Genomic DNA, 24,863 nt, shown 5'->3' with positions numbered 1-24,863 from the left:
GGTCTTGTTCTGTCTCTCACTACGCTGTAACCCTCCTGGGCCTGGATCAGACCATCACACCCTGAACAGGAAGGAGGCATTCCCTACACAGGGAGAACTCTAACACCAGGCCGGACGGCACCTCTCCATAAACAGAGCAAGAATGTCAACTGTCCTCTTGTCAAGGTCAGACATCGCCTGAGCCAGCGTCACCTGCGCGTGGCACTCTGAAGGACAGCGAGAGGAAGAGTGAGGTACAGTCCTCTAGTTTTAGCTCTAAAGCATGTGACTTCTAGCTCTCTTTTGAGTGTCTGGTTAATAATAACAAACACAGTGCTATATAGATGCCTGTGACCTGAGCCTTTTACAAACAGATCAACCTGGCAACACACTTGGCATTCTAAGGCGACCATGGCAGGTGAGTCAGATGCTGATATGGGTATCTACAAAGCTACTGTCCATGGGCTGCCAGAGGCCCGGCCACAGAGAGCTCTCCAGCTCACAGCCAGACTTGGGCTGGACCCAGAGCCTCCAGTCACTACACTGCAGCTTTTGAACCCCAGGCTAGATGACATTTCACTCATTAGAATACAGCCAGAAACCAGGCAACTTTCCCCCCAAAGCTTTCATTTTAAAAGAGTCACAACTTGATTCGAGGGCGAGTTAAAGCAGGGCTGGCTTCTGCAGCCTCAGAACGTCAATGAAATAGTAAGGCTATATTTCAGCGCACTGATGCTCACGACCAAGCCCGATCTATTCGAACTGCTCCTCCCATCCCTCTCTCTCTCGTCAGAATTTCAAAGGTCCTAAGGGCAGGATCCTAATTGAAAAACGCGGCACTGAACCAATGGACTTAAAGCCCTACTGCCAGTGCGCAGACTGTCCTAACACATTTTTGGTGGTACAACCCATGTGTTTCTTAAATGCTGACCAAAACCACTTTGGTCATATAGAATGAATAATCAGGTGATGTTAAGGGACCAAAAGTTAACATTTAAACTATTCCAGTGAATAACAGCTGAAGCATAAAGGTGAAAGCCAGTTAAAGACTTTTAGAAAATTCGTCTTCATCTAAACATATGCGCTGCTCAGAAGAATGTCCTCCAGTGACGGAGAGGAACATCCAAGGGAATAAAACCAAGCTCACACACCCTTGTATTCTGAAAAACAACACACACACCACCTCCAACCCTTCTGCCAGGGCACAGCACACAGCAGTCAGTCTGTGTGTCCTTGTTGACAAGAGACTCTGGAGGCTGGGCCACCCACCCACCTGGAAATGCTGCAGCCACACTGCATTCCATGAAATAGAAGCACCATGGACTCAGAAGACTTGAAGAAGCCAGGTTCAAATTCTGGCTCCTCTACTTTTAAGCTCATGACTTAACTCATGGAAGTTGAGGATTCTTCAACTGCCTTATCTAGAAAAGAAAGTTAAGACCCCTATCTCCAATGTGTGCAGTGGGTTACATGAGATCAAGGTTGCAAGCATGCAGCCTGTGCCCACACACAGTTAACTGTCTGAAAACTGGACACTTATTACATCAGAAGTTCACTTGTCTCAACCTGTTTCATCCATCAGCTTCTACTATGTCCTAAGGGATGCTACATCTCAGGGGACATGAGACAGCTGGAAACAGACACCTGGGCATGGATGAAAAGCAAGGGACAGCTAAGAAGAAAGGCAAAAGATGCAAGTGGGAGCGGCAGAAAAGAGCGGTAAAATAAAAATGACTCTCCACCTGACCACAAGTGTGTTTTTAACTTCTGCCAGCAACTGGCAACTAACCCGTTTAAACTGGATATACTTTTAAAGTCCACCCAGATTAAAAGGGTTTATGAAGAATCTACTTTGGTTGCTCGATATTCAGGTGCCGGAGGTCTGGCTGCGCCGGCTCCCCTCACAGCCACATCTGAAGGGATGAGGTGGAAGAAGTTAGTGATGGGATGAAGCAGAGCATGAAACTTCTGGGCAAATGCAGGGGATGAAGGCCTTAGAGGGAACATCTATGACAAACCAACCTTTCTTCATTGGGTGGTACAACTCCGGCTGAGAGTCTAGCAGAAAGGAAAGCAACAAAAACAAAACAGCACAAGAGGAGATTAAGGAAAAAAAAAATGCCTTCTTTCAAAATTCCTACCTTAGACCTTCTCTGTAACATAAACAAAAGGCATGCTTCCTTACAAAAGGGGCCTGCGCTTCCCCATAAGCAAACAGCATCGTGAGAGCTACAGCAAAAGACTGGAGGGGAAGTAAAGAAGGCAGGCGGTCTTGGGTCTTTAGGGGGGAGGGGGTGGGGGGCTCCTGTGAGATTTCTACATCATTTAGCTTAGCCCCAAGTTATCTTTCTGAGAAAGTAACAGAAACACAAGTTAGTCCTGGTCGTGGTTTTCCAAGGAGACAAGGTCCTAGTTCACAAATGTCTAAGATGCCCCCGCCAGTAACAAGCTATGAAGCAGGGACCCTTGCAGCTCTGTGGGTGAGTGAGGTCCCCATGAGCTGGGGAGTGAGGCTCTTTGTCCAGCTCCTTCCTCGGATTCTCTTGTACTATCAGAGGCTCAGCTGTTCTGAGTCGGCACCTCTGAGACAGTTGGTTTAGAAGACTCTTGTGTTTGGGGTCTGGAGGCCGAAATGGATGCCTTCTTTCTCGGGCCTCCATGGTGGCATCACTGGATCTGGGCCCAGGACTCAGGACTGCCTCAACTCAGGCTCCAGTCCTTCCTCCCCACCTATGAGCTATGTGACCCTCCACAGACACTGACCCTCTTTAAACCCTGGATCCCCCAACAGGAACACTTCCAGTCCCTTCCTGAGAGCATTGTTTTGGGGAAGACAATATACAGGAGAGCACCCACATACAGAGGCTGGAGTGTGTGGAGGTCCTGACAGCAGTGGCTACTGTTTTTATCATCACCGTCATCAGCCACGACAGCAGCAGACAAATAAATGGAAGCTGACTGCACACCCTGGCCTCAGGGCCTGGGATCGGCCGCCTGTTTATTTCTGGTACAGACGCACGGCTCTGAGAGCCCACTGCAGACCCGGGAAGTAGCAGGGAGCCTCCCATCACCTACTTCCCAGGACCAAGAGGCAAAGGCAAGGACAGCTGAGGACACCAAAGTGCTATTTAAGCTGCAAAGGGGCCTCCACATCTCAGCCTCACACACTGGAGGCAGCTGGTGGACCTGGACAAGCTTCCGAGGTTCTGAAGGCACCCCAGTTGGAAGATGCTTGGTGGACCCCATCCCCTGGCCTGCCCAAGCCATATAGGGAACACAGCCCCCGACGCTCCCACCATGCCCTCCATCTGATTTCCATTTTCTAACCGTGTCCCTCCCTGCCCTTGGTCCCACTGCTGGGCTGGCCTGTTCTGCACACGCACCTTCATTCTCAGGCAGGGATGGGAAGGGATGGAGGGGGCGGAACGGTGGGATCTCGTCGCTCTCCTCAGAGCTCACCCGCACGTCCACGGGGGTTTCTGAGAAGGAGGAGCTGAACTGGTCCATGTCGGCTCGCTGTTCTTGAAGCAGTTCATCTGACAAAGACAGACGCCCAGAAGCCACGTTTTCAGAAGGATATTGTTTCCTGGCACGGGACAGCCTGAACAGGACTAATCTGGTCGGATGCGAGCTCTGCTTAAAGGGGAGTCTCACCAGTTTATAGTTCAGGCCACAACCTGTTCCTTTCACCTGAGGGTGCACCCCTGACTCTGTAGACTGCAGAACCCCAGCACTGGGAACCCCTGGGCTCCTTCCTGAGCACCCCTCTCTCCTCTAGCAACTCGCTTGGATGAAGTGCTTTCCTCCAATGACACAGTGGTAAATACCATCCATGGATCACAACCCCCACAGCTGTGTCTTGCACCTACAGCCCCGGGCTCTGGCTCATCCACCTGATAGCCGACCACTTACTATCCGAGGGCAGTTTCCATTTTAACAAGTGAAGACCATGCTTTACCTCGGCACTATCTGGCCCCATCACTCACTCAGCTGCTCACGAGAATCAGGGCATATCCGGCGCTTTTCTTCCCCTTACCCCCTGCCCCACCCACCCTATCAGCACATCCTGTTCACCCTTCCTCTGAAAGGCACCCTCAAGACCACCCACCCCTCCAGCTCCTCCGTTCCTGTCTCAGGGTACTCAGCCAGCCCGTCTGCCCTGGCTTTTTACAACTGCTTTCTGGTGACTTCCAATTTTCATCAACCCTTGACACAGCAACCTAGTAATGTTTTAAAAATTCACATTTTTTAAAAAAAGCATAATCCAGATATAGTCACTCGCTAGTTTAAAACCCTTGAGCAGCTTTCTGTTATCCCAGAATAAAGTCCAAACTCCTTGATTTCGCTAAAATCTCTCAACTTCAGGCTCTGCAGTCATCACTGCCTGTGCTTGGTGTTTTCCTGCTGGGGGTCTCTGCAGGGAGGGCTCCTCCTCATCACTCGACCACCCGGCCCTGCCCCCAGGCAGCCTGACCACCAGGCACCTCCCTGGCCCACCCTTCCACCTCCAGCACAGGACACACCCCCCCAGACACTCATCTTCCTGTCTCTTCTCGCCTCCTACAACGTGAGCTCCCAGAGGTCTGTCTGGTGCACGCTCTACTCTGTGACACACAGTAGACACGACAAACATTTGTTGAATAAATGAAGGGAAAGACCAGAAGAGGGAGAGGAAGTGAGAATGGTGTAAACAGGTGCCTTGAAATATACCAGCAATTACAGAGGCGAGGGTAAGAGGACGCACGCCCAGTCCCTTGCAATTTCACACCCTAGATTTCTCTTCCGGTAACAAGAGTCAAGGTCAGTGAAACTCTGGGCTCTGTGGCTGCCAGCCCAGGACTTGACCACGTGAGCCTGTGCGCACTAACGCCCAGCCTCCTTTCTCTAATCCGGCACGGTCTGACCTTGACACCCACAGCTGGCACCCACCGATTTCCTCTTGGATCTCTTGGGCCACATACGGGACTTTGTAGAGCAGGGAGAGACTCTGGTTCCGCCGTTCTTCAATCACATGGAGATGCGTCATCACCTGCGAGCACGAGGTGGGGGAGAGGCTGTGTCACCGGAACAGCCGGGGCCTGCCGGACACCCACATGCTCTACAGCAAAGCAGCTGGTCAGAGGGGTGGTAGGACCCCCTCCCCCATATTCACTGATCACTGCGGTGCAAGAACCTGTGGTACTTACTCTCAGTGACTTAAGGATTCATCCACAGAGTGCTCCAAGTTAAGGGAAACTTTCAAAAACTTTAAAAAAATGTCATTACTCGACTGTTTTGTAAAAAAAAAAAAAAAAAAAAACAAACACAAAACCCTGATTTGCACAGTCAGACACTCAGGAAGGTTTTTCTGAGTGAAAGAGGAAACCAGTTGGTCAGTTTTTAACACCGGCCAGACTAGATGAAGTAAGGAAAGAATGAAATCACTGGTTAAAAAGTAGATTCCGGGGGTGGGACCATTCATGGATTTTGCTTAGTGAAGCAGCTGCTTGAAATGATTATCACTGTGAGCAAGAGAACAGGTGATTCCTGTTTAACTAAACAGGGTTTCCCTGGTAGCTCAGGTGGTAAAGAATCCGCCTGCCATGCAAGAGACAGGTTCGCCCTCTGGGTCAGGAAAATCCGCCTGGAGTTGGAAATGGCAACCCACTCCAGTAGTCTTGCCTGTGAAATCCCATGGACAGAGGAGCCTGGTAGGCTGGAGTCCATGGAGTCACAAAGAGTCAGACGTGACTCAGTGACTAAGTGACTTTCAGACATGACTGAGTGACTTTCACTTTAACTAAACAAATTATGCCTCCAAAACTTCACACTGAGGTATAAACAAACCTGATTTAATGGGTGATAAGAAAGACATATCTACCATGTCTTCCATGCTCATTTCTTTTCTGAATGCAAAAGTTACAAAGTAGTTCATCCAAAAAAAGAGGGAAAAAAAGTCATTAAAGTGGTCCCTGAATTTCAGAGCTTTTTATGGTGGAATTGGAGAAGGAAATAAATGGCAGCTCACTCCAGTACTCTTGCCTGGAAAATCTCATGGACGGAGGAGCCTGGTAGGCTACAGTTCTTGGGGTCGTAAAGAGTTGGACACAACTGAGCTACTTCACTATGGTGGAAATAAGATTTGGGCTACCTCCGTCCCCATGACACAGTGAGTGTGAGGCAGGTGGCCATAGACCACACAAGGTCCTCAAGAAGGCTATTCCCACCAGTTACACCTGCAGCCACCAAGCTGTTCCTCGTGGAGAGGGCGCTCTGAGCCAAATGGATTAATTATGTGGGCTTGAAGCCATTAACGTGAAGGGTCAAAATGGAAACAAGTTAAATGGAAAGAGGCTTTTATTGTAGATTGATGTCTCTCTGACCTTTAAAAGCAAGGATGAAAGCAATTTAATTTTACACTTGCCATTCTTTCAATCAAGTAAATTGATGGGAAAGCACCAGAGTTGAGTGCCTTAGAGAAAAAATGCAAATGGAAGGGAACCATCAGCTGCCGGGTCTGGTCTCAGCAGTGGTGACACTGTCGCAGTCAGAGGATGGTTTCCACGAGGACAAGACCGATTGCAGGCCGGGACACTGGGCATCAGGCTTTTCGGAGGACCCCCCACCCCCCACCCCGCCCCGGGAACTGCAGAGTGAGAGGGCGGCAGCCCATCAACCATGCCTCAAACCAAAGTGCACATGATCTAAGAGGCTCAGCGTGTTCAGGGTTTTCTAGTTTACATAACACGACAGGGGACAGGCAAAAGGCTAGTGTAATCTGGGGGCTGAGCTGCCCCAGAACTAAGGGCTTTGAGCCGACGGTAAACATCACACAGCAGAGATGCTCTGCCTCCCTGGGCCCTCACTCGTGTGGCACCTGCCTCCTGGCTTGAAGGTTTACTGACCACACTGACCGAGGTCTCATCTGTCCTTCTACTCTAACCACACGAAACAGGATGTTTCTCTGTAAAATACTACCGAATAGTCTAGTTTAAAAAAAAAAAAAAGAAATGTGATTAAATTAAAAAAAAAAATAGTAGACCTGAAAAATTCTAACTTCTGTCAGGATGCAAGCTTTCCCCACCTGAGCTTCCTGGAAGCTGCCCGGAGTCTGCTGGCCTTTCCTCCTTCTCTCCTACACCGTCCACCTTCAAACAAAGCCTCAGCTCCAGGTCCAACAGAGGCCCCGCGTCCCCACATCCTTCCCACTTTTTAGGAGCCTGATTCCTTTCACTGGCTGGACACTCAGCGGCCAGGGTGGGCCCGTATGTTAAAAGACAATTCTCTATCTTTACAGCTCACATAAGTAACACCACACAACCGTGAGCTGCTCAAGGGCACACAAGGATTCAAGTGTGCGGTCAGATACTGGAGCAGAACCAGGCAGCGAATGGGGCTGGAGGGGAACCACCCAGGGCCTCTGGGAAGTTCCCCCACAGTTACACCATGCAAGCAACAGGAGGCGGGAGGGGACAGGTCCCCAGCCTGTGCACGCCAAGTCCCCATAGCCTGCAGAGCACTGGATTTAGAATACAGAAAGTGATAGAGTAAGACCACTTATATCATTTCAAGGCCCTCGAGGAAAACTAACAGGCGAACTGTTTTAAAGGAAGCTAGCGGTCTTGTAGGCAAGTTCATTCCTATGAACACAAGAGTAAAACTCAAGTTCATATAAAGACAAAACCAGAATGAGAAAGCAGGTCCAGAAACAACCTGCTTTCAACCTACAGACAAGTGCAGAGATTGGTGGGATACAGGAGGGGACAAGATGAGGGAGCTAACAGCATCTAAACAACGAAACTGAACAAGAGTCCAGTTTTTAAGATGTGCTTGATATAGAGTCGGCCAAAATATTCGTTCAGGTTCTTGTACCATCTTATGCAAAAACCCAAATGAACTTTCTGGACAACTCAATATTTGCCTAGAAAGAGATTTTAAATGCTAATTCTGGTGGTACCCTTAACCAGTAATGAACTGAAAGAAACTGACTTAACTTGTCAATACAACTATCCATTTCTAAACTCCCAGAAACAATTTAAATAGAACATACTTAATATTAAAAAGTATGGGAAACATATGTCTAAATTAGTACCTTTGCAAAACCCAGCTCTTGTACCTACTGACTCTCAAAATAAAAGGTCATTCTCCGAGGACTAATTACAAGCTGCACTGGCCAGAGCAGTCTCCCCACCGTCTGCCCTACCTGGGACCTCATCTGGGCCGCCTTCTCAGGGTCGACAGCCAGCACATGCTGGTAGTGACGGAGGGTGTGGAGGCGGTCTTTGTTCTCAGCACGGACGTAGCGCCGCAAGGCCTGCAGGATGCGATGGGGCTGCAAGACAGAACGGGGGTTTTCACATCCAGAGACTATAGAACTGAAAACAGGCAGGAAAATGAAGCTTTAAGAACTCACTGAGAATGTCAGCCTCAGCAAGGCACAGGAATGAAACCTGTACTTGTAAAAACTTTCAGTTACCAAGTAATAAGAAGCTACCTTTCTAAGCAAGGTACCAAAAGCTAAGTTCCACAGTTACAGAGGCTCCTCTATAGACAGTATTTCCCAGAACCTCTAGCTGACTTCCTCTTCTAGCCCAATCTATGCTGTTTCCTGAGTTCAGCATCTGATGCTGCAAATACAAGCCAGGCTATCCTTGTGTCACTCAGGAAAGACCTCACTTGCTTAAGGAGGATACAGACAAACACCCTGTCCCCCCAGAGCAAGGCAAGTCAGAGCTGAGGGATCAAGTCAAGCAGCACTGGCAGAAAAGAGCTGTGATATAAACTTCCTCATCGTCTGATTTAAAATAGAATTGGTTCAAAAGTCTTCATCCATGGAAGGCATGTTTTTATTGTTTGGAAGTAAGGCTACTATAAAAATGCAAAAATTGGAGAACTACCAACTAGCACCCCGAGGTTCTGCTTTTCCAGGGGAAGCTGTGTCTGCACCGCTGGTGGCCCCAAGCCGGAAGTGGTCCCACACAGGTCCCACACAGGCCACCCTGGGCTTCAGGGCTGGGCGTGCTCACCCGCGGAGGGTCGGACTGCAGGGCCGCCAGGTAGTTCTCCAGCGCCACCCGGCGGCGGTCGTTGAGCATGGCCTCCACACGCGCCAGGTGCGTCTCCACCAGCTGCTGCTTCTCGCTGGCTGCCTCCTTCTCCAGCGCCTTCACCATGGCCTGGAAGTGCTGAAGGAGAGAAAGAAGGAACTACGTGGGATGCATGCGCCTGTGGGCGTGCATGCACACGAGGTGGACCCCATTCTGCCTCTCTGTGCCCAGTGCCCCTGCAAGAGGCACAGACTTGGGGGAGCAGGGGTTGGGTCTGAGGGTTCTTAGAGGTGACCTTGAACATTGCAGGGGTTGAAGGCACCAATCCTCCTTGGTCAAAGGGCCTGTGTAACTAACTTACAGTCAGCCCTCCCTATGTGCAGTCCCGCATCCACGGATTCACCCCACCATGGAGGGAGCGTTGCTGTGATGTCTACCACTGAAAACATCCATGTGTGGGGGGACCCTGTGTTCAAAGGCTGACTGTACTTCTCCATCTAACCAGAGCACATAAATCTGGGTGTCATGCAGGCTCCTCAGCACCTTTAGGGACGGAAATCCCAGCACGCCAAGCCCAGGCCTGGGCTCTCCACATGCACTGCGAGAAACAGAAAGCTGTCTTTCCTACACTGTAATAAGGCACCCCCAAACCACAGACCAATGGGGGATAGGCTGCAACACACAGTCCAACCCCAGGGCAGGCGATGCTGACCATTCACACCATGTGGTGAAGGGCAGGCTCCCTGCAGGTGCCAGGCCAGGTCTGCAAACAAAACTTAAGGCTGGAGAGCTGAGACCCCCCCACAAAGAGTGCACTGGCTATGCATAAACGGACACTCATGGGTTTTCTAGGTTACTGGCGACAAAGCAAAGGTGATTCAACATCACGAGCAGAGAGATTTTGGCTAAACATAAACACAAGCTGACCTAAACAGCAACCAGTTTCATGAGTCCCAAAACAGTCCTGTCAACGCCCTCCTCTAGTCAAGGGGAAGGCAGCTGCTGAGGTTCTAAGATTACATTCTTACATCCAAAGTTAGAGATGAACTGGTATCAGAGAGCTCTATTTTCTGCCTTTGACTTTAATTAAGTCTGCCAAGGGGAAAAAAAAAAGCATTCAGTATTGCAGAGAGCAAGGCACAGCCTAAGAAGGACGATGCCCGAGGACTTGCCAGGAGAGAACACAGCTGAGCAGAGGTTACTTCTGGGCATGAAAGGTGTGTGCGCTCTGCCCTGGGTTTTGGTTTCCCTCCACGGCACGTGAGCAACTCCAGAGAACACCACTGGGAGGGAAGACAAAGCAGGCCAGCGAGAACCTCCCCGTGACATGAGCTCTCAACTAAAAGGGGGTGTCATCGTCCACCTTGTGGGGAGTCTGGCCCTGACCATATCCTGAAGGGTCTGCCTGGGGCCCCCTCCCTGGAGGACATGTCTCACCTGAATGAGAGTCTGCCTCTCTGCTTTGGGGAGGTTCTTCGCTTGAAGTTCAGCCTCTTCCCATTCCTTCTTCACCTGGAACAAAGGTCAAAGCCACTATGATCAGATGATCACTGGACCAGCAGTCCCATTTCCTAAAAATACTGCGGGGCCCTGAACATGATGTGGGAAGACGCACAAAGAGTGCGCGGCCCACGCGCCCACGAGCTCAAGGTCTGTCCCAGGTCGGCTGCCTCAGAAGACGCTGGCGTCAGTGCCCCCCAGGGGCAGCCCCATTTCACGGCTGCCTCGTCCATAACCTCGGGTGTGTTATTTGCCAGACTCTGTGCCTCAGGCTCCTCACAAGAAAGGGGAGGAGGGCTAACACCTGCTTCTCAGAACAGCAACAGATTTCTCCCAGCATACAAGCCAGCACAGGTGATGTGAGGCTGCTACCCAGACCTGGCAAAATCGCCCCTTTTCAACTTTCTTTCAACCCTTTTGAGTAAGTCTAGGAGAAAGCTGCACTTCCATGGTGCTCCTGTTGTTCTGACACAACTCCTTTAAGGAAAAGAAACCCATAGACTCAGACCTTCAGCAGGCAACAGTATCTAGCCGGAATGTTCTAACACTGCTTTCATCTAATATATGTTAGTATGGTTACCCTGCTCTAATGATAAATGATACTAGCTTTCTACTTACAATATTGATAGAGAATTCCCTTCTTCAAAAATAAAAAACTTAAAAAAAAACAAGCAGAAGGTAATGTTGACAGGAAGTGCCCCCGGCAGAGTGGAGCCCTGGAGGGGTGACCCCCATCGCGGAGCTGTGGGAGGGGCGGGCACGGTCCCGTCCAGGGGCCAGCCCCACTCACACGCGCACGCCTCACCTGAGGAGGTGGCGTCCCTTTGCTTCAACTAGGAAGCCCTGGCGCCACCCAGGGAAGGGACCCAGGCTTACCCTGTCCATCCGGTTGCGGTGGCGGATCTCCAGCTGTTCCTTGGCCTTCTGGAAGCGTGCGTGCTCATTGTCGTCTGCAGACGTCTCGAAATACACGTCGACGTCATTGGTGGGCAGAGGAGTTGGGGGAGCTGCAACAGAACGACCGGAGGGTTCTCTCCAGGGCCTGGCCTGGTGCTGAAGCTGCACTGTGCTTGGGTCGAAGCCCTGCTGGGCCTGCTGGAGGGACCGGTGTGAGTCCCTCAAGGTGGCGGCGCGCCCGTCTGGCGGGACTCCGCCCTGTCTTCCTTACCCCAAATCCAGCCGCCAGGCCCGTCTGCAACCCCGGTACCTTCAGAACTAGCGAGGTTCCTACTCGGGACTTCAAACCTTAAAACCTAAAACCACCTACCCGACCTACCCTTCTGGTTACTGAGTGCATCTGACCAGAGACGGGGCTGACGGCAGACGTGCAAAGGCGCTGCAGGGCTCAGGGTGCCTTTTCTCCAGCTATTTTTAGGTCACAATTCACGCTGGGCCACTGATTCAACTGTACATTCGTTGAATGTACAGACTGGGCAGAGGAAGTCCAAACGCCCCAGCTGCCTCTGCTCAGTTTTCAGTCCCACGGGAGGACCCTCAGCCCAGCCCCACGGCAGGGACAACACGTCTGACAAGGACTCGCCGTCAAAGTGAAAACACTCCGGGCTTTTCCGTCCATGATGCTCAAGGGCCTCACCTGGCCACCACCCAGAGAACAGCCCATTAGAACAAACACTCCACATGCCTAGTCCAAGTTCCTGGTGGCCCCAGGCAGGTGAGTGTCTGCACAAAGGAGCTTATCCGCATCCAGGAGGTGAAGGCGACAGGTTTACTTACTTAGCCTCTTAAGAAATACCGGTGGAGACGCTGAACACCCCAACTCACTGGGGATTTCCCAGGGCAGGGAGGAATGTCAGGCAGCCTGCTCACACAACTTGTTCTGTCGGTCACACTCGAGAGCCACGTGGACAGCCAAAGCCAAATTCAACAAATTTCAATTCGGAGACACACTCACCCAATTTCCAGAACTGCGTAACTTTAACACAACGTGAGCGCAACTGGCAAATTGATGAGTGTGAGCACAAGCCAGCCAGCCATTCCACGTCCTTCTGTCTGGGCATCTCCCATTCACCCTCCTACTGAGTTTTAAACCTAAAAGCTGTGGCTCAAAGTCTTGTCAAGAATATTTGGTTCCTACATTAAGTTTAAATAAGGTCTCAACAGCCAATTTGCAGACTGTAACTAAGTCAGAATCTATATAGATTGCTTCAGAAACCACGTTCCCCACGACACTCAGGAGTGTTTCAAAGCACTGAAGTCCAACAATGCCAACAAGCACGTTGCTCAGTGATGTAGGCCCGCAGCTTAAAGGCTTACGTGTTGGAGACAGAGCCTTTGGTTCATATCACTGGGCCGGACAAAGATAATGTAAGCGCAAGCTGCCTCCTCTGCCCCAGAATAGAAAGGGCACAGGAGCAGCAGACCTGGAGGTCTGGTTCTGCAGATGATGGACTCGGACCCGGAACCACACGCCCTCTGTGTGCAAGCAAACGGCCCAGGAAGCTGGCACACTCGCAGGCGCTGGTCCCTTTCAAGGGACAGTGACGCTACCAGGTTCCAAAGCACTGCAGTCAGGGGCCCCACAAGTGCACGGACACACTGCTTCTCCTTGCACAGTAACAGGGGACTCCAGCCCTGCAGACTTCAAAACCGTTCCTGCTCTGACCACCTGCCATCGCCTGGTGTCTCTTACCGCCCCGTCAACATTTGATCCTTTGGGTAAAGACTGTGCCTCACGTTCAACATGATCTTTAATGACCCCGATTCCTCAGGTTTCCACCACGAACAACGCTTTCTCGCCCCTTAGTTTAAGGAGTTTAACAAAGCAGGAAGAATCACTGTAATGTCTAGCTCTCTCTCCCGAACAAAAAAGTTTCTGCCACCAATGTCCCCTAAGGGCTCCCCCCCCTCATCTTTTCATTTCAAATAAAACCTCCACAGAGTAGCAGCTACGATGGAAGCACTAACAGTATACCATACCATATTAAGAGGGAACAAAAGGGCCTGAAGGAAACCTTCGAATGAAAAGCCATCAGATGCTACAGCCAAAAATCTTCAGAGCAAATGACAAGGACCGGCAATGAGCGTGAGAATCAGAAGGCAGGAGGGTCTGTCAGCCAGAGAGTTCCCCTGCACATGGGTCAGAACTGCTCCAGACGAGAATCTTCAACAGGAAAAGGGCTAACTACGAAGAAAAGAACCCTATTGACGTCTGAGTGAACCAGACTCCACCGAATGTGGAATTTCCTTTGTGACCAAAGAAAACAAACCAAAACCCCGTTGCTTCCTAAAGCTCTGTGGGACCCAGGGACCCCCCCAGAATACTGGGGAAACAGTCACCACCTCTTGTCTGCAAAGCGGGCTCCCTGGAGTGCATAAAGATGTTCCAATGTCCTCGGCAGCCCAAAATGTCCTTACGGTCACCTCCTTGGAGAGCAGGCGTCCCCCTGAGCGAGCATGTGCAGAGCTCACGGCCTGTCCGAGTGCCCTTCATGCCTTGCAGCGTCTGACGGCAGAGGGCAGGGCCTCCTTCCCAACCGACACAGGGGCTCCGATGAGACAGGGCCGGCCCCGGGTTCGCCCCTCGGGCACGGAGGGCACACCACCCCTCCGCCATCACCTCCGTCATCACCACCATCACCTCCTCCACCACCTCCTCCACCTCCAGGCCCACGGCGAGCACAGGACACAGAAAACCGAGCTGACAGCTGCCGACAGGAAAGCAGATCTAGATCTAGGAAGCACAGAGAGGAGGGCAGACGACCGACAGTGACACCGGGTGGGCGGGGAGCACCACACAGACGCGGCCACGAGGACGCCGGGGGACAGCACGCCGGACGGGACTTACTCATCGCTTTACACACAGCCATACAATAATCCTCAGACTCAAAATTGTTCCTGTTGCCGCCGCAGCCACCATATATAAAGCGCACGCACTTCCCCTTGGAGAGGTCGAAGTACCAGCGGGGCATCACGGCCCGGCACGGCCCCGTCAGCGCCTCCTGGGAGCAGACAGCTGTGTGGAAATGGTCAGAAGGTCAGCGGGGCGGGGGAGCGGCTTCGGGGCTTCACAAAGCTACAGACCGGCAAGGGGAGAAGGGCTGAGTGACACTGGACCTCAGCGATGGCCAAGACAGGGTGGGACCTGGGCGTCCGGGCCAACGCCGGCCCCCTCTTCCCAGCCATCGCTGAGCGTGAGGTCCTCTTGCTTCCCAAAGCAAGGGAGAGCCCTGGGCCCTGTCGCAGAGAGCAGTGCTTTCTGCCCTGTCTGGAGCTTAGAGAGGGAAAGGGCTGATGTGGAGGAATTCCCCAGCGCACAGCTCGGGAGCCTCATGTTTCTGGTCTGTGTAGTGGGGATAGCTGCCTGCCTTGGCCGTCTCGGGGGCGCCCGGGGCAGAAGGAGACAGTGCAGGTGCAGAGGCAGTTTCAGTGGCAGTCACCATTGTAAACACTACTCAGGCCCCTTGAAAGGGCCAGTGTACATTTTCTGTTCTCCAAGGTTAATCACAAACTTCTAGACTCATTAAGTCATTGGCTCCTGGCTGAACCCTAAACAATTCTTCAGCTCTTAACTGGCTTCAAATATACGGTCAGCAGGGGGCTGCACAGAAGTGGTCTGGAACATTCACTTTTTATTTGACAGTGAAATTGAAAGGGCCTTGATCCCTTACCAGCAGGTCATCAAATTCCAGATGCCCCGATGGCCAAGCAGGGCAGCCTACAGATTGGAAAAGAACCAAAGAAGTGACGTCCACTCCAGAACCTGGGACCTGGGCCTCACTGAGGAAGGGGCTCCTGTGCGGGAACATCTCCGGCTGGACGTGGGAGAATCCTGTCGGAGGGCAGACCACGTGGCCTCTCTGATTCTTTAAGTCCTCACAATGCACATCACAGGTTCCTGACTCCATCTGTCTGCTGCCAGACCCGGGAGCACCCAGAGCTGACCTCCCCTTTGGGCAGGAAGCTGCCCTCCTGGGACCTACCTGGGAGGCAAGCAGCCTGTAAGTGAATGAAAGAATATTAACAGGTTATAAGTGTGACTGCCAGGCGGGTCTACCTCTGACGTCATGCGTGATCTCCTCCTCCACGGCGGCCCCGTCGCTGCCAGGCTCGGTGGGGCTCTCCTCGTTGTAGTCATCTCCCTTGAAGGAGTCGTAGTAGTAGTCTCGGTCTTCCACCACCTCCTCCCCCTCCTCCTCGTCGTCCTCATCTGCAGCTGCCTCTGTGAAGTCTTCCAGATCTGCTTCGGTAGGGAACTCACTAAAGGTCACAACAAGAAAGGAAGGTCACCGCCAACTGCTGCGCACAGAGAACCACCGACTCCCTTCCCTGCCCTGAGACGCGGAAGACAAAGGCAGGGAGTAATAAGTTCAGCCCATCCCTGTGGCTCAGACGGTGGAAAAGAATCCTGTAACGCAGGAGACCCAGGTTCGATCCCTGGGTTGGGAAGATCCCCTGGAGGAGGAAATGACAACCCACTCCAGAATTCTTGCCTGGGTAATCCCATGGACAGAGGAGCCAGGTGGGCTACAGTCCATGGGGTCGCAAGGAGTCAGACACGACTGAGTGACTAACACTTTCACTTTTTCCCTTTCACAGGGAGCTATGCTGCTCAAAGCCCTGAGCCCGGCCACCTCATCAGGAGCTGACCGCCAGGGAGCAGGGGCCGCGAGATCATGCAGGAAGGCACGTGGCCAGGAGGACAGGTGGATGAAGGCCACTGGTGTGCCTGGGCTCGGCCACAGTCGAGTGAGATGTGCTGGCCCGGCTCCGCAGGAACAGGCTTCACCCAGAAGCCTGGGTGTGGCAGCCACAGCTCCCCACAGGCTTAGGACGGAGCTCACCTTTTATAAACATCGTAGTCTTCCTCCTCATCCTCGTCGTCGTCGTCGTCATCATCGTCGTCCTCCTCGTCCTCTTTGGACACCGAGGTTTGGACCACCTTTGTCTGCGGGCAGCAGACGTACTCGGTGCCGTGGAACTGATCCACCCCGCAGGGCAGCAGCATGCCGTAGCTGTACAAGGTCATCCCCTGAGTGAGGCAGGCCTGGGGGCCCGGGACCGAGGTCAGGAGACAGCAGTGTGCTCGGAGACCCCCGCGCCTACCCCAGTTCTCTCAGGACACGGCAATGTGCTCGGAGACCCCCACGCCTACCCCAGCTCTCTCAGGACACGGCAGTGTGCTCGGAGACCCCCGCGCCTACCCCTAGCTCTCTCAGGAGACAGCAGTGTGCTCGGAGACCCCCGCGCCTACCCCAGCTCTCTCAGGACACGGCAGTGTGCTCGGAGACCCCCGCGCCTACCCCAGCTCTCTCAGGACATGGCAGTGTGCTCGGAGACCCCCGCGCCTACCCCTAGCTCTCTCAGGAGACAGCAGTGTGCTCGGAGACCCCCGAGCCTATCCCAGCTCTCTCAGGAGACAGCAGTGTGCTCAGAGACCCCCACCCCTAGCTCCCTTCAGAAAACATCCTCACCAAATCACAATGTTAAGCCTTTCTCATGGACACATTTATTTTTTTGCCGAGAAGTTGTGACGCTACTACTTTACAGATTTACAAATTTCACTTAACCTGCAATGGGAAAATGTCATCTGGCCCAAAACAACGAAAGCCCAAAGGTGGAAAAAATTAAGGCTGGGGTGGTGGTGGTGTTGGTGGTTTCTTTGAATAATTATCAACACTGGTTAACAGTGGTCAGTAATAACATACATTCTTCAGTGGTGAGGAATTCAAATTACTTCACAATTAGACAAAATAAAGGCAACTGACTGGAAAAACTAACTAAACTTGGAGGACAAGCTAGGGAAGTTCATTCTCCTCAGAGGAAGAATGAAATGACTTCTAGTCCTGTCAGTATGCACATCCACACAGATTTTCTGTAATTGGATATTTCCACACAGGCCTTGGGGTCTGAGGCGGCCTTACTGGATGCCCTGCCGAGAGCTTCTTAACGATCCTTTTAATATCCTTGCCTCCAGGTGCTGGACTGTTAATACTGTACTTCCTTACCAAAATATGTATTCTTCTTTCAACTTAGAAGATACAAGTAACTGTAAACTTTGATGAGATAAAGGGGAAAAAACTGAGTTAAGATTATGGTAAGAAGATTATTATTTTTCTGGAGAAACATGCTATTCTCTCTCCCAAAAGCAGCAGCAGCCCCTGACTTCTGCTGTCCAGCTTTTTACCTCTTTGACCACCGTGTGCCAGCGCTGGTGATTCTCGCACACCTCCATCTGCTCCTTGTGGAAAAACAGGCACTTCTCTGGAACTAGCAGAACATCACTGACAAATTCACCCACTGGAAAAGAGCAGCTTTGTCAGGAGCAAATCTGATCACAATTCAAGGTGAAAACGGCCTGAGTGCAGGTTACTGGGACGGTCACGCAGCCACATGCAGACGGGAGCAGTCTCTGATGTGCGTGAGCTGAGCTGAAGCTCATCTGTAGAAGCCAACTGGACATTTCAGCTCCACATCAGCAGACACAAGAGCTCGACACCCCGCCGCAGCTGTGACGCCAGGACTTCCTTACTCCTCCCCGCCCTCCATTCCTTACTCCCAGCAGGCCTGCAGCATCCGGCAGGGGAAATGGGAAGAGGAGCCCATCAAGACCTCAAACACACACAGCAACTCCCCACCAGCTCTGACTTCACACCAACAACAGTCCCAGCCTCTCACTTCTCTATTTCTGCCCACATTGGGTCGAGTAACAAAATGTCCAGGAAACTGAGACTGCCTGTTCTCCCAAAGTACAGGTGAACTTTACTTTAGCCCTACAGACACCTTGCTCTAAGACAAACCACCACTGTGATGACTGATCCAGGTACAGACCATCAGTGGAGGGTGAACGATGAAGGGGGAGAGATGCCTTTGTAGAGGGAAGGTTTGGCAGACACGACTTTACCCGAATGAGTGATAAGCTGATGGAGGTCATGTTCTGAGAACACATCACCTAGACTGTCTTTCTGCTACAGTCATCTGGATCTAATTATACACAATGAGAGGATGAGATAGTTGGACGGTATCACCAACTCAATAGACATGAGTTTTGGGAGTTGGTGATGGATAAGGAAGCCTGGTATGCTGCAGTCCATGGGTGATAAAGAATTGGACACGACTGAGCGACGGAACTGAATTGATACACAACAATATGACAGAACCATATTCAGAGACATTGTGTTAAACAAAGGGCCTAGACTGTCAAAAATATTATTGTCATAAAAGATATAGGAACTTCCTTAGGGGTCCAGAGATTAAGACTCCACTCTTCCACTGCAGGGGGCACAGGTTCGATACCTGGTTGGGGAACAAAGACCCCACATGCTGCCAAAAGAATAAATAAAAGATTCAAAAGAAAAAAGCTGAGGAACTGTCTAATTAAATATATCACCCTTTTTGCAAGGGAGCTGCAAAGGACAATATTTGAACACTTAGGACAGTTGTCCCAAGTGTGACTGCTATATCACAGTCATAACACAAGAATGCCCTTGCTCTTAAGAAGTTGAAAGCTACTTCGAGGTGAACTATCATAAAGTCCCAACTCACTTTCAAATGGTCTAACAATGAAAAGTAAGTAAACTGCACAAAATAGACAGAGTAAGATGGATAAGGCAAAACTGGAAGCCCAGGTAACAGGTATAGAGTTCACGACTGCATTTATCATAGATCTGAAACTTCTCAAAAATAAAAAGCTGGGGGGAAATTACACATAGCTGCTTAGAAAATAGAGCCCTTATCTTTTAGAAATACATGCTGAAATATTAAAAAAAAAAAAAAAGGTATCTGTGATTTGTTTCCAAATAATGAGGGGTTGGTGGGAGTGGGCCACAGACGGGGTAAGACGGGGCAATGGGCCTATGGAGGTTAAGGCGATGATTCTGTGTCTGGGTATGTTTGTAATGTAATAAAAGGCCAGACACTCTGGGTCAATAGGTACAAGGTGGGCCTCAGTGATCCGCATTCAACGAACATCCCAGGCTTTTCTGATGCATCATGGACAGGCCCCACGGGGCCCGAGTGCAGGATACTGAGATGGTGCTGGGCTCGGGGGAGACGCGGTAAGTAGGGAGGGGAAAGGAGGCGGGCAGGCTCAGCTCTGACGTCTTACAACAGCAACAACAACAAAATAACAAAGAGGAAAACCTAATAAAGAAACTGTCTGGCAAGAAAGGTCTTGGGGGAATTCCCTGGCGGTCCAGTGGTTAGAACCTGGTGTGCTCACTGCCAGGCCCTGGGTTCAATCCCTAGCTGGGGAACTAAGATCCCACAAGTCAAGAGGCAAGGCCAAAAAAAAAAAAAAAGAAGAAAAGAAAAGTTGTAGGGCCTGAACTGGAGTGAAGTCTGCTTGTATACCAGTTTCCCAGCCTCATCACAGCCTCAGGCCTCAATCTCTGGGAGGCCAGGGGCAGCCCCCGACCTGCTGTGAGGGGGGATACGCTCTCCTGTTGTCACTAGCAGCTGCCCCGCATCAAAACAGCCCTCCACAGGGCAGTGAGGTTTCACTCCGCTATTAGCACAGGGACTTTGGGGGCCCAATAGCTCAATTTGACACTAATGCAGGAACACAAAGGTGAATTAGACACGGTGCTGCCCTCGAGGGCCCCAAAGGCCCCAGGGAGCTAGAAATAAAGTTTACCATCAGCCAGGCTTTAGTATAAGCAAAGCCCAGTGGCAAACCAGAATTCAGCTCCACTGGGGAAGCAATCTGAGGCTCAATCTAAGGAGAAATCGCTTGAATTCTGACATCCAAGTAGTGGCTCTCATTGTTGACAGTAACTGTATTTACTAGGCAATATATTTATTTTTGGTTTTTATTTTGGCCCCGCCTCGAGGCTTCTGAGAACAAGACATCACAGCAACCATCCCCATCCAAAAATCCTTCCTGAAATAAACAAGGACAGAAACAGCCACAGGCTCACAGAGTTCTCTTCTTCAGGTGCAGGAGTCCGTCTGTATATAAATGTCAGAGATGACTAACTCCTTCCCCAAAAATACTAGCACCTTTGCCTCTTCACACTTTACCAACTCTGTACCACTCGGACCAACCTATTTAGATAAAATTTTACGGCTAATGAGGCAACTAGTAGTAACGTAAGCTATAAGATTCAGTTTGAGGGGGAACATTGAAGTGTGACTTCTCATTGAATATACTAAGTACCAGTGAAAAACAGCCACACTGGGAAAGACCAAGTTGCAAAGGCTTATGGACAAGGATGCAAAAGGAAGAAATGATTGCTAGGTAGCATCCATCTATTGTGTACAAATATTCAAGAATGCTCTTTGATTTCCTTAAGTTTGAGAGTTTTACAGAGAATGAATGAAACCTCATACCCAGAGATTCCTTACAGCCAAATGCAATGAAAAAACATCTTCAAAACCACATCACACAAAACCTTTCAAGAGCGTCACACCACTGTAGGGTGCTCAATTTTCAATAAACCGTGTTAAGTGCACACAGTGTCCTCCTTTCCCCCACTCAACATTTTTAAAACAAAGTAATTACTATGTATTTTAAATACTGTTACTCAGGTGCTGCCTCTATTAGTTTGCTACATGTGAGAAGAGAAAAGCAACGAATCCCACCTTAGGAAAGGTTTTAATGAAGGGAGGGAGGGGAACAGGTTAATGGTTAACAGAAACAGCCACACAGACACAGAGAACAAAGCAGTGGGTACCTCCGGGGAAGGGAGGGCGGGAGGACCTGGGAGAGGACTGACACATACACACTATTGTGTATAAAACAGGTAACCAATGAGAACGGACTCTGCAGCAAAAGGCGCTCTCCTCAGCGCTCTATGGAGACCTGAACAGGGAGGAAATCCAAACAAGATGTGCAAACATGGCTGATTCACTTTGCTGTACAACACAAACTAACACAATATTGTAAAGCAACTATCCTCCAATAAATATTAATTTAAAAATAAATACAGAACTGCAGAGGCTGTCTACTTTTTATTAAACTTTTAATTTTATATTGGGATATAGCTGATTAACAATGTTGCAATAGTTTCAGCTGAACAGCAAAGGGACTCAGCCAGACATATACATGTATCCATTCTCCCCCAACCTCCTCTCCCATCCAGGCTGCACAGAACTCTGCAGGCTGTCTACGCTTAATACTCTGTGTTCGTCCTATTATGGATCATCAAAAATGGATTATTTTGCCCCATTAAGCTTCTATGACCAAATCTGCCGAAGTCACCAAGGTTACAGATGTGTGAACATAATTCAGGTGTGTTGACGATGAGTGGTCAGGATGAACACACTCACTATGTAAACATTTGGAACAACCCTCCTTCTGGGTGATAAAATGTCACAGTGGTCCCCAAGGTCACTCTGACTGTTCATACAAATGCATGGAGTCAGGAACACCCTTATCAGCTGAGCCTTCAGAAGGGCAGGCGGCACAGGGCCTAGCCGAGGCCGCCCTGGCTGTCCACAGCAGCCACGACTCACTCCTTCGGCTCCTGAACACTAAGCACGGAGTCTGATCTGGCTGGCGACACAGGGCTTCAGCAAAATGTGTGCACGAAGTAAGAGGACCAGAAGACCACCCCTCAGACTGCCGCAGCACTACGCACGCTAGGACTGTTAACAGTCATTTCAGACTCTCGACGTGGACACAGCTGGGCCTCTCTGAGGGCAGCACGCTCACTCAGGGCTATAGAGAAGGCTCATCCTGAGAAGTCAGAGGACACCCACATGGGAGAGGCAGAGTGAGCAACAAACGAGTCATCTATCAACACCAGAAAGCTGCGAGTGTTCAAAGGTCCCCTGATAAATTCCTACAGCCCTTGGCGTCTAAGCAGATGAGGCTATCTCACTGTGAGCTGAGAGAAAATGAAATGTAAGGGACTTCCCTGGCGGCCCAGTGGTTAAAACTTCACCTTCCAACGCAGGGGGACACAGGTTCAATCCCCGGTCGGGGAGATAAGGTCTCACAAGCTATGTAACATGGCCAAAAAATAAAAATTAAAAATATTTTAAGTTTTTTTAAAAAAGAAAAGAAAATGTGATACTGGGGACCCTGACTCCCTGAGCGGTACCCAGAGGCCCCAGGATGCTCACCGAGACACTTGAAGGGGATCACGATGTGGCTCTTGCACTGCTTCTTGTCCCTCCGGCACCAGTTGTCCACGCTGACCGGCTGGTTTGCCTCCATCACATTTGTGATCTGTAGCTCTGGATACATCTGCAAGGAACAGGGAACACGCACGGTAAACGGACTTTGTCCATAAGAGACAGACACTCGCCAGTGACTGAGGGCGAGGGTCTGTGTGCTCAGCTTCGCCATCGTCCTCTGTGAAGGTGAAGACCCTTCTGCTGCTGGTTCCAGCTGAACTCCTCCTCAAGTACAGACATTCTGTGACCATCAGCTTTCTTTCGACAGGCAGACTTTGGAGCACTTCTAACACATCTCCTGTTTAAAAGGACCTATAGAAGCAACAAGCATTCACCCCGAAACGAGTCTATTAGGTATCAAGTCCACTTATAGGAGATGTGTAAATAGCCAAGTTCATGAACTAAAACATTTGAAAGGCAAGTCTATGGAAGTGTCTGTTAATGAAACTAGAGAATAATATTCCAGCCCTGACCCCAAAGGCTAGTTTTGGTAAGAAGTTAAAACATCTCATATCCTTTTCTACATCAAGTGTTGACCTGAAAGGTCTGTTCAATCAGACCTGAGATAATCCCTTACAATACTGGTGGCTCCTGGCTACAACCTACAAGTGCAAAACACAAGTGCACATGTGACACTGGGCCTGCTTCACATCTTCCTGTGACACGTGGGAAGCCAAAGCTGCATCTCTATGGCCCTGGTCAAGCTCCTGCAGTATTCCTTCCAGAAAGCCCCAAGAGCTTGCAGCATGCCTGGGCCAGGCACACATTCAGAACAAAAGCCTGCTGCCTGGTCATTACCAGCTTGGTCTTAGGTCAAAAGAGAATGACAGAGCACCTGTTTCTAAGCTTACTAGGCTCACACATGACCCAGAAAGAAAAGCATCTTTACGCTTCAGAAAGCACGCTCACCTCCTGACAGTACTGGAGAACTTCTTCTTTTGTGCCAAAGCAGCTCTGGGTGCCCGCTGGGTCAGGCTCCCACCTCCCAGTCTGGATGTTTACATGCATGTTTAACTTCCCACAGAACATTGCGATCTGAGGCTCAGCGACAGCGAATCCTGTTCCAGCGCTGGCTGCGAGGGCCTATGGAGGGAAAACAATTCCAGGGTCACTCCCAGGAGGCGGGCGCAGAGGCGGCTGTGACAGTACAACTGACGTTTTAAAACTCTTCATTAGTTACTATTTCTTCTTCATAAAGAAATCCTTTTCCCAGGAACAAAGCCAGTACAAAAAAAGACCTTCGGACATCTATGGTCAACAGAAAGGTGGGTGAGAAACATAACCCCCTCTCCACATCTGGATACTTCTGACCTGGGAACGGATCATCAGCCTGCAGTCCCCTCCAACACAAGCAAATCCATTTCCCAGCCCAGAACACACCAAGCCACAGGGTACAGAATGACAGAAGTTCCAGGGATTGTACTCAATCTACTCACACAACAAAACTTTATTGAGCAGCTACTATCTTTGCACAGCAGCATGCTAAATGCTTAACACACAATGACAAGCCAAAGATTATGTTCCCTGCCTGCAAGGGCTTATAGTCTAGTCTACAGTCGACTCTCACACAGAAAGTGTGATCCCACCCCAGACATCCTGAGGAGGAAGAGAACGCAGAGCTGGAGGAGCCTACGGTACAAAACAGGGATGTGACGTAGCCTGCGTAGGAGGTGGACCGGGGGAGCATCCCAAAGAGTGAGACTGGGACAGCTCTGGGCATCCATGTGGGGAGTGTCGACTGAGAGTCTGTTGAGGGCCCAAGGGAGGTGGGCAGCACACAGGGTCCAGATCGGACAGTCCTTAGACCGAGGAAGGATGGAGTGCTGAGCATTTTAAGCACAGACAACATTTCCAAATGCAGCTCTGATGCTCTCTGTATGCAGGGGAATGGCTTGGGAGATGGAGAAATAACAGTAGCTCAGGTAAGACACCCCCGGGAGACAGGAAGCCTCGGCGACGACGGTTAGGGGGTGCGATACATGAAAAGGGAACCCTAAGAGGGACTTCAAGAACAATTTCATCTCGTGCTAGGAAAAAAACCCCAGCTATTTGTACCCATTAACAGCTCACAAATTACAGGTGAGAAAAAACATTTAGGTATGATGACTAAGGCTCCTGCAGTCTCACGCACTAGAAAAAAACACAGGCATCTCTGCATCTGCAGATATACCAATATTGATAGCAACATCCACAATAAAGTTTTGTTGTCTCTCCTAATATAAAGGTTCTTTCAAAACAGAACTTAAACATCTTTTTAAAAACGTGAAAACTTGAGAGTCG

General features: G+C 50.4%; 1 protein-coding gene across 4 annotated transcripts in view; it reads right to left on the bottom strand.

Moving 5' to 3' along the window:
• The window catches only part of APLP2 (amyloid beta precursor like protein 2), a 61,514-nt gene that overhangs the window by 4,917 nt on the left and 31,734 nt on the right, over window positions 1-24,863 (bottom strand). The window contains exons 2-14 of one of the 4 annotated variants that reach the window (XM_020874689.2): window positions 23,493-23,666; window positions 22,530-22,653; window positions 17,650-17,762; window positions 16,307-16,509; window positions 15,520-15,722; window positions 14,311-14,478; window positions 11,382-11,512; window positions 10,443-10,517; window positions 8,985-9,143; window positions 8,162-8,290; window positions 4,909-5,008; window positions 3,363-3,515; window positions 2,002-2,037 (exon numbers count right to left, since the gene is read on the bottom strand). In XM_020874689.2, coding sequence (XP_020730348.2) covers window positions 2,002-2,037; window positions 3,363-3,515; window positions 4,909-5,008; window positions 8,162-8,290; window positions 8,985-9,143; window positions 10,443-10,517; window positions 11,382-11,512; window positions 14,311-14,478; window positions 15,520-15,722; window positions 16,307-16,509; window positions 17,650-17,762; window positions 22,530-22,653; window positions 23,493-23,666 — 1,768 coding nt within the window. The remainder of the gene's footprint in view (window positions 1-2,001; window positions 2,038-3,362; window positions 3,516-4,908; window positions 5,009-8,161; window positions 8,291-8,984; window positions 9,144-10,442; window positions 10,518-11,381; window positions 11,513-14,310; window positions 14,479-15,519; window positions 15,723-16,306; window positions 16,510-17,649; window positions 17,763-22,529; window positions 22,654-23,492; window positions 23,667-24,863) is intronic. The other 3 variants (XM_020874691.2, XM_020874692.2, XM_020874693.2) reach the window with 3 other exon arrangements.

The sequence above is a fragment of the Odocoileus virginianus genome, chromosome 28 (assembly GCF_023699985.2).
Source record: "Odocoileus virginianus isolate 20LAN1187 ecotype Illinois chromosome 28, Ovbor_1.2, whole genome shotgun sequence".
In the NCBI taxonomy this organism is placed as follows: Eukaryota; Metazoa; Chordata; class Mammalia; order Artiodactyla; family Cervidae; genus Odocoileus; species Odocoileus virginianus.
Note: the sequence above shows the minus strand (reverse complement) of the source record. Positions and strands in the feature narration are given on the sequence as shown.